At 39.7% G+C, this 19,670-nt stretch overlaps 1 protein-coding gene across 2 annotated transcripts in view; it reads left to right on the top strand.

Moving 5' to 3' along the window:
- DNAJC27 (DnaJ heat shock protein family (Hsp40) member C27) overlaps positions 1-19,073 on the top strand; it is a 32,337-nt gene extending 13,264 nt beyond the window's left edge. Inside the window, exons 4-7 of one of the 2 annotated variants that reach the window (XM_058551669.1) lie at positions 5,805-5,969; positions 6,825-6,947; positions 11,323-11,483; positions 15,160-19,073. In XM_058551669.1, coding sequence (XP_058407652.1) covers positions 5,805-5,969; positions 6,825-6,947; positions 11,323-11,483; positions 15,160-15,292 — 582 coding nt within the window. In that variant the 3' untranslated portion in view covers positions 15,293-19,073. The remainder of the gene's footprint in view (positions 1-5,804; positions 5,970-6,824; positions 6,948-11,322; positions 11,484-15,159) is intronic. The other variant, XM_058551670.1, reaches the window with a different exon arrangement.
- Positions 19,074-19,670: the final 597 nt, after the last annotated feature.

Consider the following 19,670-nt stretch of genomic DNA (forward strand, 5'->3'; position numbering starts at 1 on the left):
ATAGCTTTGTGAATGGGTGCTCTGGTATTATACATGTAAGTTATCACAGTCTACTGGTGTCGTCGTTTTGACAGTTTGAGTGTAATGTAGAAACATTTCTTCCCTTTATGTCCCTTTGTCCTCCCTCGTTTATAATATAATTGTCTTAAATATTTTCTCTACATACATTTAGAACTACATCAGATAGTGTTTAATTTTTGCTTAACTGTCAAACATACTTTAGAAAACTCAAGAGAGAAGGAAAGCCTATTATATTCACCCATATTTTTGCTTGCTCTGTTCTTTCATCCTTCATTATGTTCCAAGGTTCCTTCTTTTATCATTTCCTTTCTGTTTAGAGAACTTCTTTAGCCATTCTTTTAGAATAGGTCTGCTGGCAACAGATTCTCTTAGTTTTCCTTGATTGAGAATGTTTTTTGATTTCCCCTTCATTCCTGAGGAATATTTTTGCAGGTTATGGGATTCTGGGTTGATAGTTCTTTTCTTTCAGCATTTGAAAAATAGCATGCTTTTTTCTTTTGGCATCTAAGATTTCTGATGAGAAATCTACTATCATTTGAAATGTTTTTTCCCCATAGGAGAAGTGTCATTTTTCTTTGGGTGCTTTCATGATTTTTCTTTTGTCTTTTGTTTTTGGAGGTTTAATTATGATGTGTGTTAGCATGGATTTCTTTGGGTTTTTTCCTGTTTGGAGTTTTCTCAGCTTCTTGAATCTGGAGGTTTATGTCTCTTGCCAAATTTGGGAAGTTTTCAGCCATTATTTCTTTGAGTCCTTTCTCAGCCCCACCCGGTTTCTCCTCTCCTTCCTGGACTCTGATCTTGTTGTAGTCCCACAGGTCCATAAAGTTCTGTTCTTTTTATTTGTTTATTTATTTTTAGTTTATTTTCTCTCTATTATTAGATTGTGTAATTTTTATTGTTTTGCCTTCCAGTTCACTGATTCTTTCCTCTGTCCCCTCCATTCTGCTGTTGAGCCCAACTACTAAACTTATTTCAGTTAGTGTATTTTTTGGTAATGTATTTTTTTGGAATTTCCACTCAGCCTTTGCTTAAATGGGTAGGGGTGGAGAAACAGATTTTTTCCGAGGTGTCTGGCTGGAGTAGAGTAATTATCACCTAAAGGTTTTGTCTTGTGAGGCTGCCCCTTTCCTGGTGCTTTGGCTAAAGAGAGTAGGCTTTTGTTGGGCTTTTTTTTGGGCTTTTATTTGTCTCCACTCGCTGGCATTTCCAAGTAGTACTTCTTCAGCTTGGATATCTAAGGCAAAAGAAAACCCAGGAAACTCACCGTTATGTCATTCCTTGGGTCCTGAGGTCCCTCGCTTGTCTGGCTCCTTCTCTCCACCTTTGGGAGTCTTCTTTTGTATGTTTTATATATGATGTCCAGGATTTTTACTTGTACATAGCAGAAAGAATAGGGAAAAGTACATCTACTGCATCTTCCTGAAGGAAACATAACTTTTAAAGGCTTTATAATCTTCCATCTTGTGAATATACCCAAATATTTATGCAAAATGAATTCATTTTAAAGGCAAAGCGGGTTAAATCAATTTCACAAGTGTAGAATATTGTCAGTGAAAAAGGCATGGAGGCTCTAGGTGACCACAAGTTTGACATAGATTCTAACCACTGGAAATGTTAACGTAAATCTCAGATTACACCAAAGTCATCTAAATGGAAAGTTATAAGATGCCTGAGAATTAATGTGGTCCAGACCCCTGCCCATTGTAGGATTTCTTTCTGCAGCACTCCTGATTGATGGACATCATTCACTCACCAGATACCAATGTGTCAGCTTCTACGCAATACACAGCCCCTGTTCTCATGGAACATAAATATGTTAGAGAATGTTAAACAAATGACAGAATGCTTGGGAGCACTTAATACCCAGACCTAGCTTATCTGGAAGGTCAGGAAGTCCTGTTGAAGAAGCAACATTTAAACTGAGTCTTGATGGATAAGTAAGAGTTATGTACATTTGTGGGAATCCAGGGACAATATGATACACAGGACAGTTTTGACTGGTGCAGACCGTAGAGTTTGGAGAATGAATAGCTTTAATGATGTGGTCTCACTGCTTCACAAGTTAATGCTTTACAGAGTTAAAAACTCTGGTTAATAACTTCTACCTTATGAAGACTCCTTTCCTTTGACTTTCGCCACTGATTCTGGCCTTGATTTTGAAGCAACGTAGACTGAGTCTGTGCTTCTACAAGAGAGCCTTTCTAATATTTGTTAATCTGCTCTTTTCCAGGTAAAACATTTTTTATTCCTCCCTCAGCTAGACCTATCAGCGTCCTTTGTGGATAATCTCTAGTTAGCTGATAGGGAGCTGAAAACTGAATACAACTTTCCAGATACTGTCTAACTAGTGAATAGCACTGAGTGTTCTGTTACTTTCTATCATTAGACACTAGACTCCTATTAATGCAACCTGAAATCGCAAACGCTTTTTTTCAGCAGCTCATAAAAATAGAAGTATGATTAATAGATGCTCCTTGAAATCACCACTTCTAAAGTACCTTTTCTCCTAAATAGACTTGATCTCTCCTTTTTTGTCAAATATTTGCTGTCCATAACTGAAATCCTCCTTTTTGACAAGACCAAAGCCATCATCTTCTTTCTAAGCCCCAAGCTGACCAAAGTATACCTCTGCTCAGCACACACCTAGTGAAGTGCCCACAGCCGTTCTTATGATCCCTGGCTTCCTCAAATCCTTGGTGTCCATCCTCCATCAAAGCTTCCGCTGTCACCAGTCCTCGTGACAGTTTTACTCAAAGGGCCTGCTGAGGAAGGACAGTCCACTTAGTATGTGAGATAGCAGTCTCAGAGGCAGGTGTCAGAGAGCAGCGCCAAGGGAATGGTGGGGCTGTATCTGACCGCTAGTCTTGGTTCTCCTGATGCACACAACTGAATTCTGGGGTTTATTGGTATGAGTTAGAGTCTGTAGAAACTTTTTGAGGCCGAGTGATATTAAACAAACAGCTTTCTCTAACCTACAAACTAGAAAGTTTGCCTTCTCTGCTTTAAGAATTAAATAATCCCAATTCCATTAGCTTCCTATTTAGATGGAGCAAGTCTGCCAGGACTAACATTAGAAAGCTGTTTTGGGAGACAAGAATAATAGAACTGTAGGGGGCCATTAAGACATCTACTTTGACCTTTTCATTTTACAGATGAGGACACTAAGGCTTGAGGTAATAAAATAACTTACTCAAGATTACATAGGTAGCTAGTTACTGAATCCAGACTTGAATATGAGTCCTTTGAAAGAGAAATCCATTGAGCTTGCTTAAGTCTCTTTTTACATGCAGATCTCCCTCTGGACAACATGATTTGCATTTTCAAATTCTTCCTTTTCCCCTTTGGCTTCTTTTGTTCTCTATTATAGCACGTTCAGCCATTTGATTAAACAAATATGTCTCAAATACTTACACTGGCTAGGCCCAGCAGGTGACACATAGAGGGATGCATCAAGGTGCTTGCCTTCATGTTGCTTACAGTCTAGTGGGGAAGACAGTGGCGGGATGTGCTACTCACTATAAAACCAGACAGGAAGTAATATGAGCACTATTAGAAGTACAAAATGCTGTGGTATTCCAGGGGACATAGAGAGTACATTCTGTTTTGTAGGTGTAGAAGATTAGATGGTGAGGAATTGGGGAGAAAAAGCTATGTGAAAGATACAGTATCGTAGCTAGACCTTGGAAGATTAAAGATAAAGAAGTGTCTGTTTCCCGATGGACTTAGGAAGGCATATGGCAGTTTTGGGGAATGAGAGGTTATCTGTTTGAAGTACAGGGGATAGGAGGATAGTAAGACTGGTAAGTTGGTGGAGGACTGATAGACACTATAAACGTCAATTAAAAGAGTTTGAACTTGGGGAGGTTGGCAGTGGGGAAACACTAAAGAATTTTTGAGCCAGGACTTTAAAAAGATACATATCCGCAGTGTATAATGTTGCTAGGGAGATTGCTTAGAAGACTCTTGCAGTAGTGCAGTCAAGAGATAATGTTGGCAATAAAAATGGCAAGGAAGTGACAGATGCAAGAAACATGGCAGTTGTAGCTTCTGCTGGATTGTTTGAATCTGCTGAGCAAAGGGACAGGAGGGCTGCAAAGGTTAACACCAGGCTTTCAACCCAAATGAGTCAGAGAAGGATGTGCTAATTTCATTACTGGAAGTTCAAGAGAAGGAAAAGTTCAGGAAAGAATAAGTTGGAGAGTTTCCTGTTGTACATATTGAATTTGAGATTCCAATAAGACATTCAGCTGGAAGAGTCTACAGCTAATTGGAAATGCAGGTCTGGAAGCACAGATGAAATGGCTCATCTTGGAGGTTCTGACATGAAACTGTGCAAGTGGTTGATTTTGCTGAGTTGGAAGGAAGGATTAAAAAAGAAAGCACAAGGGCCCAGGACAGGATTTGGAGAATTATGGTGGCAGACTGGAGTGGGAGCAATGGAGAGAAGAGGAGTTGGTGAAAGAGAGATCAGGTAAGAACCTGGAGAATGTGGTATATGAGAGCCAAGGCAGCAGGAGTTTCAGGAAAGAAGGGAGAGCCCCGTTTTAACTACAGCAGGAGGGCTAAGGACCGTGAGTGCTGAGGGGAGAAGACTCAAAATTCTTTCTGATTTTGTTGATTTTAATTTTAGGGGATAGCTTCTTAAGTTTCTACAAATTAATAGGTACCTACATTCTTGGCCCAGGTGTCTATCTATGCTCATAAACCTATAGACACTTCCTGCCTGACGTGTGTAGGATGTCTTCATTTCTTACTACATATCCAGTGTGAGTCTGAGTATGTACTGGAATTTTCTGGAAAGAACATATAATACATGGCCTCTGTCAAGGTTCTTAATGGAATTTTGGCCTGAAACTCCCAGTCTGTCGTTGTTGCTCTTCACCCACCTGACCTGTCATTGCCTCTACCGTGTGGGTGTGCCCTGTACTTCATGCTGCCTTCTCCAGAACTGTTGATATGCCCCAGAGGCTAGTTGCCATTTCTAATGAAAACATCAAAGGAGGACAATCAGAGAATGAATGCAAGGAAGGAAGGGAAAAGGTGCTAATACACATTGTTTTCCAGGCATCATTTAGGTGCTTTGCCTTCATTATCTCATTTAATCCTCGTAATAACCCTTTGAAGTAAGTAGTATTATCCCCATTTTACAGATGAGGAAACTGAGACGCAGAGAGGTTAAGTGACTTGCTCAAGATCACACAACTAGTAAGTAAGTGTGGACCCAGATCTGTCTGAGTCCAGAGCCTGCGCTCTTTTCCACTGCATTACACAGAGGCTCTGAGTTTGGAGGTCTAAAGTTGGTGTACAGACCCAAGAGTCATAGGGAAGGAAGCTCTGCCTAGCATCCTGGGGGAAGCTAGCTTTGGGATGTGATCCATAAATGGCTGTACCTATTGCTGATACTTGTGTCATTTAGTTCTTTTTAATTGTTCGCTCACCTTCCTAGTTCCTCCTAAGAACTTTATAAAATTTGTGTTCTTTTAAAGCCAACTAACAACTATTAAAGTTTGATTGCCTCTGGGGAGTGGAACTAGAGGTGAGGAGGGATGGGGCAGGGATGAGGAGGGGTGTTTCCACTGCAAGTCCTTCTGTACTAATAGATTTTTTTTTATCATGTTACTTTGATTTTATAACAAGTCCTCTCAAGACCAGTACATATTGAGATACAATAGTAAATACTATGAATACACAAAAGAACACCCTTTGCTAAGTTAATGACTGTGAGATATATTTTTATAAAATCACAAAATATACATTTTGTGCATCTGTTCTTTTATGTGAAGGTTCGTAATGAGTTTTACAAGGACACACAGGGTGTGATACTGGTCTATGACGTTGGGCAGAAAGACTCCTTTGACGCCCTTGATGCATGGCTGGCAGAAATGAAGCAAGACCTTGGACCTCATGGAAACATGGAAAATATTGTATTTGTAGTGTGTGCCAACAAGGTAACTGCTTTGGAGATGGTATGCTCAACTTGCTAGATTCGTTATGGGAAGAGAGCAGCTCTGAGTTTTGGGGAATAAATAAAAAGAAAAGAAAAATTCTTTATTCTGTGATATAGGAATCAACAACTTTTCAAAACATATGTCCCTATGGGCCGGCCCCGTGGCTTAGCGGTTAAGTGCCCGTGCTCCGCTGCTGGCGGCCCGGGTTCGGATCCTGGGCGCACACCAACGCACCGCTTCTCCCGCCATGCTGAGGCTGCGTCCCACATACAGCAACTAGAAGGATGTGCAGCTATGACATACAACTATCTACTGGGGCTTTGGGGGAAAAAAATAAATAAAATAAAATTATTAAAAAACATATGTCCCTAAAAAAAAATAAGAAACAAAACCTGGTATATCAGGACTTTTATCCATTTTTTTTCTGGTGTCACACTTGGGGAAGGATATTGGTGACTGAGCAGTGGAGGTAGATCTTGATTATCACGCTCTGACCTGATTGGAGGAGGGCTGTAATCAGGTGAAAGGTGGACTGTGGACAGGCATGAAGAGCAGCCCGTGGCCCCTGAGTGGGGCAGATGTTATGAGGCCAGCCTTCACAGGGGAGGAGCAGAGTTTGCTCACGGGATAAAGTGAGAGTGCAGTTGCAGGCACTTGTTTTGCCACAGAAAATCAGTGCACATTCAATATTAGTAATTTTTTGTCCCTTTTGGTCCTGGTAATTTTATATACTAGTGCTGGGGTTCATTTAAGAATAGTATTTGCCTCAGTAAAGGATTGACAAAGACCTCACGGGTCCTACTCTAGTGGGACAAGGTTGGAGTCTTCTCTCTGCCCCATAACTTTCTATTTCAGATCGATTGTACCAAGCACCGCTGTGTTGATGAAAGTGAGGGGCGTCTTTGGGCCGAAAGCAAAGGGTTCCTGTACTTTGAAACTTCAGCACAAACTGGAGAAGGAATTAACGAGATGTTCCAGGTAACCTAGCATTTTGTTCTTGTAGAGTTTGTGTCAAGGCTGCCCATGCCGAATTTTAGTTTACATTATGAGAAGCAAAAAAGTAATGGGAATTTCTCATTAGAATAAGCTCTTTCTTTTCAGAAGCTGGTGAGAAAGAGAGAGAGAAGAAGAGAGAGAGAGAGAATGAGTGTGTGTGTGTGTATGTGTGTGTGACACCTGTCTGCTGTGTATTTTACCCCAGACTTGGCTGATCATCAGACTTAGCTGGGGAAATTCTTCAAAATACAAATTATTGGGCTGCAGACCTCCTGGAAGCTTCATGTTGTGATGGAGCCCAGGAATCTATATTTTGAAAAAGCTCTCTAGTGTAATCATCAAATTTAACAACAGTTATTGTACACTTACTTAAGTAGGACAAAGATTTTCTTCAAAACTACCTTTAGTTACGTTTGTATGCATAATCAAATGGAAACATTACTTTGGCAAAATTGCCTTGCCATAGCTAATATAATCGTATATTCTAGACCATGGGGGTGCAATTAGAGAATAGGAGACTATCGTTACAGAATCCAGCCATTCACACATAAAAATCTGGTCTCACCAATCAAGTAGGCAATAGAAGGATGTATTCATGTTGCAACCTGAATAGATGGTCACTTAAAACTTACTAATCTTGAATAATTTTAGGGGGAGGAGGCTATTTAAACAATGTTATAAAGTCAATTCTTAATTATAGATGCATTTGGAAGTAAGTGGTGGCATGAATAATGCATTTTTTCCTATGAATATATCTGATATTTTGGGAATTTTTAGCATTTCAAATAATATAACTATACTATAAAGAGTTGTTCTTAATTATTGAGTGGGATTTTGTTTAACCTTTTATGCTGAATTTCCTTCTCACAAAATGTCACCCCTCCTACTAGAAGACAGGTTTCATCCTTGGGTGACAGGCTGAATTGGGCATCAGTATCTTCTATTTCAAGACCAAATAAGGTTGATGTTAGTTTGCCGTATTTTTAGTCTTTTGAGTACACAGACCTATGTGAATTTGTACCTATATATGTGCAATAATGATATTTAACCATTTGAATAGGATTTTATAATTCTGGGGGAGTTTACATGTTTCATCTTGTTGGAGACTCTTAACAATGTCTGACAGGCATTATTCTCATTTCACATATGAGGACATCTAAGAGTAGTGGTGATTTGTCCAAGAAGTATAAATAGTAACTCTTAGAGATTCAATTTCTTTTAGCACTTTAAAGATATTGGTCCATTCTCTTCTGGCCTCTATCATGTCTCGTGAGATGTTAGTGACCATTCTTACTCTTATTCCTTTGTACATAATGTGTCTTTTTTCCCCCTCAAGCTACTTTCAAGAGTTTCTCTTTATCTTTGGTTTTTAGTAGTTGTTCTATGTACCTAGGTGTGGTTCTTTTTATATTTCTCTCACTTGGGGTTTGTTGAGTTTCTTGGATTGGTAGGCAGGTGTTTTTCATCAAATTTGGGAAGTTGTTTTTTTTTTTTACCATTATTTATTCCAAATGTTTTTTGGCCCTATTCTTGTTCTCTTTTCCTTCTGGGACTCCAGTTACATGTATATTCGACCATTTGGGTTTGTCCCACAGTCCTTGAGACTGTTTATTTTTCTTCTGTTTTTTTTTTTTTCCCCTCTGTTTTTCAGACTGCGTAGTCTCTGTTGATCTGACTTCAATCTGCTGGTAAATCCACTGAGTGAATTTTTCAATTCAGTACTTTTCAGTTGGTATTTGGTTCTTTTGTGTAGCTCCCAGTTCTCTGCTGAGATTCTCTTATCTGTTCACTCATTAAGAGTATATTTTCTCCTAATTCTTGGAACATATTTTCCTTGATAGCAAGGATCTGAAGGAAGCCCAAAGTGTTTCCCAAGCCCTTCTAATTTGGCAGGACTCAGCCTCCAAGTTCTGTCCCTCTTGCAGATCTTGTCAGCTCTTGGTTTTAGGTTTTGTTGGATTGAGTCTAACTCCTAAGGCATAGCCTTTCTGTGGTGTCTCAGCTAGATGCTAGGGGTATTAATGAGGTGTTAAGGCAGTCTCTCCACTCTGGCAAGGCCAAGCTCTAGTGTCCCCAGGGCAGCTCTTCCCCTAGCACCACTAGACTTCTAGTATATATTCAGTTCTGTTTTCAACCCTCTAGTAGCTGTTATCTGGTAGGTCTCAGATTATCTCACCCTTTGTATGTATAGCCTAGCCCTCAGCTATAAACTAGTGGACAACTCCCACGTGGACTTCTGGGTCCAACTCTGGAGAGCTTCCTCCTCTCCAATGCCCTGCTCTGCAGATTCTAGCCACTTGAGCATCCTCAAGCTCTGGTCTCTGCCTCCTTAGCTCAATGGGACTTTGTGTCTGCTCAGACTCCAGCTCTCTGTGACATGGTCAGGAAGTGGACTCCAGGTAGAAAACCGAGGAGCAATCTTACACTTGCTGTTGTCCACTGCCTGAAAATAGTTACCTTATATATTTGTCCACTTTTGTAGTAGTTTATGGGGGAGGTCTAGTTGAGTACCCATTCTTCCATCATGGCTGGAACTCAGACATGGAATTGAAACAGACTTTTGACTTCAATTTTAGTGTTCTGTGTACCACACCACAGCTGATCTTCTATAACCATGTGTGTTATGAGTGAATACTTGGGCCCTCAGAAATCTATGAGTTTTTATATTTAGGTTAACTTATAGACTAGAATAAAACCTTCCTAATACATAGCACAAGCAAACATCTGTGAACTGTGATCCCTTTTAGGTGCTTTTATACTGTTACATAAATCTTGGGTAGACTAATGGATAAATTAGTCTGTTTAAAAAAAAAGGGCTAACAGAGTGTAACAAAACTATTCTCTAAGTAAGCACTTAGAAGTAGTGTTTTTCTGCTGGTTCAATTTAATAAACATTTTCTTTGTTTCATATATATTTAATAGACACTTTATGTCAGGAAGGAACTTGGTTTTGTCTTATTCTCATTGTTAATAGAGAGTAATATTAATATAGACTAAAACCAAGTCAACACTTCTTTTGTCTTAGTATGTAGTGGCTTTTCCCATGACACCCCGTCTCACGTGTCAAGGCTTCTTGTCTAGGTTTCCAAGTTGGTTAGCTATTATTGGAGATAAGAAAGAGGAGTCTAAGAGAAAGATAAAATTTTTAGACAATAATAGGAACTATAGAAATACCTGATAAAGAAGAGGAAGAGATTTAATAAGAAATGGAGGGAAAAGGAGATATTTCAATCTAAAAACAGCTATAGTACATTAAATTAGTATTTTGAGTGAAGTTATTCCACAACAAACTGTGCACAGAGCATGAAATATGAGCAGGATCAAAAAGTAGTTTCCACTTTGAAAAACGTCATAAAAATAGGCAAAGAATATGAACAGTTTACAGAAAAAGAAAAAGCTGATAAGCATATGAAAAGATATTCAATTTCACTTGTAATTAAAGCAGTGCAAATCAAAACTGTGAGATACACATCAGATTGGCAAAAGTGAAGTACGATAGTGCCGGGTATTGATGAGGGTTTGGGGAAATAGACACTCGCATACCCTGGGATGGAGGTGTAATCTGATACTGCCTTTTTGTACGAGATTTGTCAAAATCCAAAATTAAAATGCACATGCACTCTTATTCAGTAGTCCTTCTTTTAGGAATTTATCCTAAAGCAGTATCCCCAGAAGTGTGCAGAGATATATACCCAAAAAGGTACCCACTAAAGCACTGTTTGTAGTAGCAAAAAACTGGAAACAATTGACTTGTCCAAGAATAGGGAGTTGGTTAAATAATATGGGCCAGTCACACAGTAAAATACTCAACAGTCATTAAAAAGGACAAATAAAGCATCTATATGCAGCAAGAGAAAGATTTCAAGATTCATTATTATGTGAAAAAAATGCAAGGTGCAAAGCAGTGTATTTAATCTGCTCTCTTTTATGTAAATTTTTAGCGTATGGATGTGTGTATGTACTGGTGTACCAATAGGAAATTTTTCTGGAAGGATACTCAAAAAAATATTAACAATGGTGATGTCAAGGAGAGGACCTTGAGGGGTAGGGAAACATAGTTTTCATTTTACTCTCTTCTTTACTATTTGAATTTTTCTAACTGTTCATCTACTACTTTTTAACCTCAAGTATGGTTATCTGAGGGTAGGATTATGAGCCATTTAAATTTTATTCCTTGTACTTTTTTGTGTTTAAACAGATATATTTAAAAGGAAAGAAAATCTTCCAATGTACATATTTGCTTTATCATGAATTTTAAGAGTTTTTGGAATATATTAAAATTCTTTAAATTGATTCTTAAAGGAATTCCTATTTTCACAAAATCAGTTCTACTCTGGGATGTGTTTTCTTTTTGCAGACCTTTTATGTATCCATAGTTGATTTATGTGAAAATGGCGGGAAACGTCCTATCACGAATAGCAGTGCTAGTTTCACCAAAGAACAAGCAGACACCATTCGCAGAATTCGAAATAGTAAAGATAGTTGGGACATGTTGGCAGTCAAACCTGGAGCCTCAAGGTAAGCAGTGCTCTAGGATGTTAGTGCTGGTTCTACGACAGAGAAAGACTCAATCGTCAAAATTATAGGTGCGATGTATCTTCTTGTAATTGGCTAGAAATGTGAAGATGTGTGGAAATATATTAGATTAATTAGTAACACTCCTTTACGGAATTAACTGAATACCAAAGAAACAAAATAGAGGACACAATTGCCTGATAAGGAAACCATGTAGTATATATGCATAAATACTTTCTGAAATGGTATGCTCTGCATTTGTTTAGGAAGATCTTGCCTTGAAGCTAATGTAACCTTAAAAAAAAACCTTACAAAAGAGAATTCTTAAATCTTAGAATTTTAGATGAGAATTCTTAAATCTTAGAATTCTTAAATCTTAGAATATTAGCAATCAACTTGTCCAAACATTTCATTTTATAGGTGGGAAAACTGGGACTCAGTGAGACTAAACACATTCAAGGACCCCCGGAGTTAGTGGTGGACATTGGTTCTTGACCCTGAACACTGTGTGTCTGCCTGTCTCTGCTTCTGTCTGTCTCTCTCTCAGTAATCCTGCTAGTTCCTCATCTGTGTGTATTTATGTTAAATTATTTTATTTTAGCCAAAAGAATTACTCAGGAGAAAAAGAAATACCATCACTACTCTTTGTTGCTTGTGCAAGAGTAAATCATTATTCAGTATGGTTATATCACTTTTTTCCTATTTTTATTGAAATGTAATTGACATACAGCACTGTATAAGTTTAAGGCATACAGCATAATGATTTGACTTACATATATTGTGAAACAATTACCACAATAAGTTTAGATAACATCCATAATCTCATATAGATAGAAAAGAAAAAGAAAATGTTTTTTTTCCTTGTGATGAGCACTCTTGGGATCTAGCCTCTTACTAACTTTCAGTGGTTATATAACTTTTAATGATACACTACTACTGTTACTGTGCATATTATAATTTATAAGGTTCTCAGACCTTTGCATTTTGCACCATAGCTTTCCTCCACATGCTTCTCCCTTTCTACTTTCTTACCTTGATTCCCACAAAAGAAAAAAATGTGTCTTGAAATTGACTTATCAGCATCAACAGCATTAAGTGTCTCCTCTCCATTTTGGTCTCATGGCATATATCTTCAAGTGCAGAAGGAAAGAGGGGAGGGGAAGAGGATGACAGTTATTAGTCACCCTTGACTTGCCGGGTGTTACTGAGGATGCTTTAAACACGTGAAGGAATTCAGATGACCTCATGTATACAGCACAAAGTTAATTGGTGTCTTTTAAATGTCCTTTTAGACTTCCATAGTCTCATTCTAAATTTTTCCATTTCATCTCCAAGGGATATTGGCTCTAAAACTGATAAACTATTACTTTACCTATTAACTAACTTAGAACAATATTTATTAAGAATAAAGAAACTTCTGATTCCTTATTTATTCACTGAGGTTAATTGGAATCTACCAAAATTTACAAGACCTCCATAAGTTCCATATCCTTAAGCAATATAAACATGTACTTTTCTTACCTTTGTTTCTCTGGGTCTATCAAACTAATTTTGTATGGCATTGAGCACATTTGGGCAAAACCTAAAAACATTTTTTTAAATTATAGAGAATTTTACTATTCTTTTTTTTGTGTGTGTGCGGAGGATCAGCCCTGAGCTAACATCTGATGCCAATCCTCCTCTTTTTTTCTGAGGAAGCTTGGCCCTGAGCTAACATCCGTGCCCATCTTTCTCCACTTTATATGGGACGCTGCCACAGCGTGGCTTGACAAGCAGTGCGTCGGTGCGCGCCTGGGATCCGAACCGGCAAACCCCGGGCTGCCGCAGCAGAGCACGCGCACTTAACCGCTTCCGCCTCCGGGCCAGCCCTGAGAATTTTTCTATTGAACTTTAAGAAAATCTTCATCTTCAGTAGAATTAATATATTTGTTACACACCTGACTCAGTCTTATTTCTCCAAAAATTTTCCTTGAAAGTCTCTCTTGCTACCCAGAATTCTTGAAAGGCACTCCAAGTGCAGAGGACCAGACCTAACTACTAACCCCATGTGGGCATGTTCCCTCAGGAAGCAGAGTGGCTAGAGGGGCCCTACCCAGGACTCACTCATGGGGAAGAGAGGATGCTGTACCTGCCTCAAGAACAGAGACTCTTAGAATGTGATTCTTGTTAGGTAGTGTAAGAATCAGCTGTGTAGAAAGGCTACATGCAAGGTTAAAACAAAATTCAGAAGGACTCTCCTAAGAGCAGAAAGCAGAGAAAGCCTTAGAATATATGCCTAAGACATGAGGAACTATTAACATGGCCCCGTGACCTCAGTCTCTTCAAGTTGTCACGTAAGACTTTCCATCACATCCAAGATATCAAACACCATCTCCCTAATTTGGAGAGCCTAACTAGAAATCCTTCTGATAAAAAATATAGGAGAAAAGCTAGGGCATTTGGAAAAGCACCATATGCAGGCTTATGGGATAACTGGAACCCTGAATTACAAAAGAAAGGTGAGAAATAAAACTATGTGGTAGCGACAGAGCCAGACTGTGACCAGGGGAGTGGCTGGGTACTTAGAAGGATCTCAGAGGCCTGACACCTGAGTTACAGGGACAGGTGGTCTCCAGGCCCCTGCCCCAACCAGTCCCTGCTCATTGAGGAGCTCGGAAGCCTAAAGATCTCTCCTGGAGTTCTGCTGGTCTTTGGAGAAACAGTCATTGTTACTGCTCATTTCCTCTCTGGATAATATTAATTTCTCTCTTGTTTCTTCTTTGGTCTCAGGGAGCTCACTGTAACTCTTAGGTATCCCTTTCCAGTGTCTCTTTCTTGATCAGTGATGTCACCATCTTCCGTGGGCCTCAGATTCTCCACGACCCTGGAACTCATTTCAGCCCTTTTTCTTATGTCTTCTCCACCCGTATATCCAGCTCATCATCTGCTTCTGCCAATTCTTTCTTTATGTTATCTCTTTTATCTTCCCTTGTTTGCTTCCACAAACACCTTAGTCTGAACTCTTGTACCCATGCCTGGGTTATTGTAACAACCTTCCACCTGTCTCCAAATTCAAGAAACAACTTGCCCAGCACCATTTTGTCATGAAACACCTGCTGTTGTCGTTGTTCATCAGATCCAACTTTTTTGTTGTTTCTCCTTCAAGGCCCTTCACTTATTGACCCCTGCTCCCTGGCCAACTTTGTTTCTTGTTACTTCCCAGCAGTTTCCTTGTGGAACTAAATACCGAGTCCATGCTTCGTTCCCAGCCTCTGCCAGTTGTTCTGTGTTTCCCCACTGCTGTATTAAGCTCTGAGCCCCACCTTCTTCCAGAACCCTACTCCAGGGGCCTGCCCTGATGGCCTCATGCCCTCATTCCTTCAGTCAGCAAAGATTTGCTGAGCACCTCCTAGGTGCCAAGTACTGTCTGTTTTCATCTGATCATTTTTTACCTAGCGTTTTCTTAGCGTTTATATACCCATTTTGCATTGTATTTTTCCTACTTGTATGTTACATATTATTTGTTTGTTGTTTGTTTCCTAGTCCTTTTGTCCCACCTTTGAGAAAGGGTAAACTTATTTGGGATATGCTTACTGCAAGAGATATTATTTATCTCTTGTATATCCAACAGCTAAAGTGCGTTGGGTGGAGGGTGGGGGCCGACCCTGTTACTGACGTAGAGCTTTGCTTCTTTTCACAGGGATGAAGTCAATAAAGCATATCGGAAGCTTGCTGTGCTGCTTCACCCTGACAAATGTGTAGCGCCCGGTAGTGAAGATGCCTTCAAAGCAGTCGTGAATGCCCGGACAGCCCTCCTGAAAAACATCAAGTAGAAAGTAGAAAACAAGACAAGTGCTGGCCTCAAGTACAAACAGACTTTCCCTAGAGGTAAAATAGCCAACACGGACTTTTCCTCCACAAAAATCTTAGTGCACTTTCATTCATGTGTTATCATTTGTAAATCAGTAATTCAGGTGCCTGTTACCATTTCACAGACATTTTACAGAGATGAAGTGAAGAGAACCAAGCGCCACTTACACACTGTAGTTCATTTCGTATATCCAAGTAATCTGAATTGTTTTTCTCCTTCATTTGTAAGCTCTGTAATTGTAGCATCCCTTAGGCACTTCACTCAGGAAAGTCCATGAGGATTCTGGAGGGAGGAAAGAGGGCAAGAGGACCCTTTCACTTTTTCCTTTTTTTTAAATTCATCATCAGAGAAGAAAATAACAAAAACGGAAGCAGACAATATCAAAGCCCCTAAAAGTTTGGTGTGACCTCACAAGCAAGTTACTCCTTTTACAATGAGTTCCTTAGGTGGTATTTTAACCATCAATCTATAATTAACGAACCCTTGGCAGCCCTTTGGAAGTTTGTGAACCGAGGCCATACAACGTTGAGCAGCCCTTTTATGACATTCACTCTGTTCCCCTTCTCCAACCACCAGGGGGAGAGACAAGCCAGTCCTAAAAGAGTGAAGTTCTGGGTACACTGGTGCCTACTAGTCCTGCCCTGGATCTGAGGCCTTTCCCTAGCCGTGGAAGTGGGTGCTGGTAGCTGTAGGGAGCATCGTTCACCTAGGAATTGGGAATCAGATCCCAAGACAGAAGTGCTTGCAGGTCGCACTAGTTGTGCACGCATCCCCAGAGGGCACGGCCAGCTTGGCTAGGGCATGTTTGATGCCCTAGGACAGCCCCCATATGAGGCTTATGCCTTTTCTTGTTTCTGCATCATTTGACAGAGAAGGTGGGAAAGGCAGCGGGGCTTCTCAACAAGGCAGGCCTCCTCTTCCTCGTCCTCATCAGTGTTAGTTTCCTATTTTTTCCCCTCTTCTTCTCTTCTCCTCATTTTTTTTATAGACCACATCTGCCATCATTTCTCTCTTCTTGAATCCCTGGCTTCCAGCCACTGCCTCCTCCATCCTCTCTTACAAGCCTTGACCTGGGCCTGGTTGACCAGAGGCAAGTATGGAGCCTTTGGGTGGGGGTGAGGGGAGAGATCTTAAGGCCTGAGTGGAAGGAATCTTTGTGATTTTTGCTTGGGCTCCAGATTTCTGAATAGTAATATTTTTAACTACAGGTTATGAAAATTAATTTCCCATAAAGAAATACAATCTCTTGTCATAGTCTCCTCCTCGATATCCAAGGGATGGTTGAAGGCCCCGTGTTAGGAGCCTTTCTTCCAGAGCTTACAGGACCAGTCTCACTGCATGACTCATTACACCATCACTCTCATTATGTCACTCATATTTTTAGCTGTGACCACACTGCACTAATTGGGGCTTTAAAGTATATAAAACGTTACTGTCTGTGAATTTTAAACAGCTATCCTATATTGATCGCCAAATAGCATTTACCTTACCATCTAAGAAGATAAGCCACTTTTGTTTAATTCAAGCCTCCTGCAGTGTTCTGGATCTTTCCCCTCCCCAAGCAGCTTCACTCTGTGTGGCTGCACTTGGGGTGCATTTGAGCTCCTTGTCAGGAAACAAGAGCATTGTTTTCTAGTATGAATTTGCATCTTGGTGATATTGAAAATATTTTTTTTTATGAATTGAGATCTGAGATATGATTTCTTGTGGGATTTTCCTCTGGCTTTTTAATTTTAACTAGCTTCTGGGACTGCAGAACTCTAGCCCAAAGCTCTTCTGGACCTAAATTTTGCTTAAGGCCTTCATCATGCCTGAAGTAATTAAACATAGATCTGTTCTTGCAACAGAATTTAGGCCTCATGTGAATGAGGGATCGTGCATGGCAGTGTCAGCCCAATTGACGAGAGAGCTCAGGGAGCATGTGGCCCTGTTGTTAAACACTAGATTGGTCACCTGATCCAGCTACCTTCTGCAGATGAGCAGTTATAGCGAAGAGAGTTCTTTAGCGCTTCCATTCATATCCTTACGTAATAAGTGACTTCCATTCGTATCCTTACACAATGAGTGATTTGTTGAAATTTAGTCTGATTTTGATTCTTAGGTTTGGGACTCAGTTCCCAGCACCTTCATTAGTAATGTTAAAGATGGCCATGTACTACTTCATTTATGTAAAAGAAAGAAAAGACGAAAGTTAAGCTTCAGGGTCCTAGAATTTTTCTGATTTCCATAATCCTGGAGTAGACTATCAAGATATAATGAAGCATGATCTGCAATGAAAAATTTTCTTGGTACTAACTTCATACAAAACTTTACAGACCTCTGTGCATTAATTTAAATTCTTGGTGCAAGTATGTACTTTGTAGTTCAATCTTATTAAAATTCTTCAGCCAGTTAGGATTTCAACATACATCAGTGAGAGTAACAACCAGCAGAATAATTTCAATAGCTAAGAAAAATTTATAGAGAATCTTGTTTTTCAAAAAAGAGTAAAAAGGTTGAACAGCTATTATTAAAGAAAAGCCATTTCTTCCATGTCTGAGTCACCAAGAGTTAACATTTTTAAACTTGTTAGAAATCCCTCAAGGCATTTCCATTAATCGTCCAACCTACCTAAGCACTTTAAAATACACCCTCCTCTTGTTCCTGTTCCTCTTGTGCCTCCTTTTGAATTGGTATTCTCAGCTGTCAGTAGTTCTTTTACTTCAGCCTGGTCATTTTATTTCTTCACACAAATGTGTCCCTGGTTTTGTTAGCCTGTTCACGTGAAAGTCCAGACTTGGGGGTGTTGTGCTGCTACCCAAGATAAATTGCTATAATTCTATAGAGTGCACACTATTCTTGCAGGCTTACATTTACCTCAGGAAACTTACTTGAGTATGTTCTCATGCATTGAATTCTCAACTGGCAAATATTGCTTTATACCCATAAACTAGTACCTAATTCATTGTTATTTAAATGAGCCATCGATAAGGCAGCTAAATTTCCTAAAAACAGCCAGAGTCAGCGAGCAGCCCTGGAGACTCTGAGTCGGTACTGAAGTAGCTGCTCCTCACAGAGCAATGACACAGTCTAGAGGGGCAGGGACGCATTTCAGGCTCGAGTTAGAAAGGCTGGAGCCGCATGCACAGTGCCTCTGACAGTGACAGCGCCCTTCTTACAGGTAATCTCAGGAGGCGCTGGAATGTCACTCGCTTCTCCGCTCACTCCATCTAGCTCACTCTGCGTCTGCCAACGTTTTCATGAAAGTTTTTAAAAAGGAATTTAGCTGCAACATATAGCTAATCACCTTCCATTGCAAGTTTTGCAAAGTGAAGAGAGGTTCAGGCTTTTCATGATGGATATTTAGCACAATTGTAAGACATATTAATTCTGTTTGTACATTGGTTTTTTCCATTAAACATTTCTAGAGAAGATAAAAGCTTAAACTTGTGGTGTAAGTTAGATTGTGTCTAACAAGCAGTGCAATAGTAAGCTGTGCAATAAAGGCCTTGTTGGTGAAATAACTTGGAAGGTTGGACAGTTTGGGTTAGCTTCCTGCATTGATTGCTCTCGGGGCATTCTTCCCCTTGGCCTATGAATGCAGAGTTTCTAAAGAAACCCTTTGCTCTTACGAGGTAATTTGCGTATTTGCTTTCTGTTGAAATAACTGAAAATGTTAAATCTAACAATTGTTTATGTCTTGTATAGAGAGTGTCATATGTATTTAAGTTGTGTATTTTTATAAAGTAAAGCCAAATATCAAACAGTGGTCTGTGGGCTACAGTTATTTGTCGAGATGCTGGTCTTTACTGTAAAATATACTAGTCTAGAAGCCAATCCAGTTCCTCACCAACTGAGACCTTTGATAAGACATCTTGGTAAATGGAGGAAATTTTATTCATTGGTTCATCAGGCTATTCTAACCTTATTAAGTTGTGATCTCTAAATACTTAAAAGTGTTTTGATCTCCTACAGAAAGATACTAATTGTAATTCAGATGAAAGTATTGTTAACTCATTTTAATAATGCAGATGTTGGCTGATTAACTTAATAATTCATTTAACTAGTCCCTGGACAACAAGAATCCTTAAGTAACACTATTGTGAACCCAGAATTTGAAAGTGAGAGCCTTGTAGGGCCAACCCGCAGAAGGCGGTCTATCTCTGAAGGTTTCAAATGAGAGCTTTAATTTTCATTATGAACAATATACGTTCTCTCCTGAGGATGCCCACACCACTCTTTTGGGGAACTGTTTACCCTCTCCATCCTGCTTACATGTTCGAAAGGGGAGCTGCCAAATTCTCATATGACCCACCTTCCTCCCTGGCCTCAGAGATTGGTCCATGAGATGGGAATGTCAC

Source organism: Diceros bicornis, chromosome 12, assembly GCF_020826845.1.
Source record: "Diceros bicornis minor isolate mBicDic1 chromosome 12, mDicBic1.mat.cur, whole genome shotgun sequence".
NCBI lineage: Eukaryota > Metazoa > Chordata > Mammalia > Perissodactyla > Rhinocerotidae > Diceros > Diceros bicornis.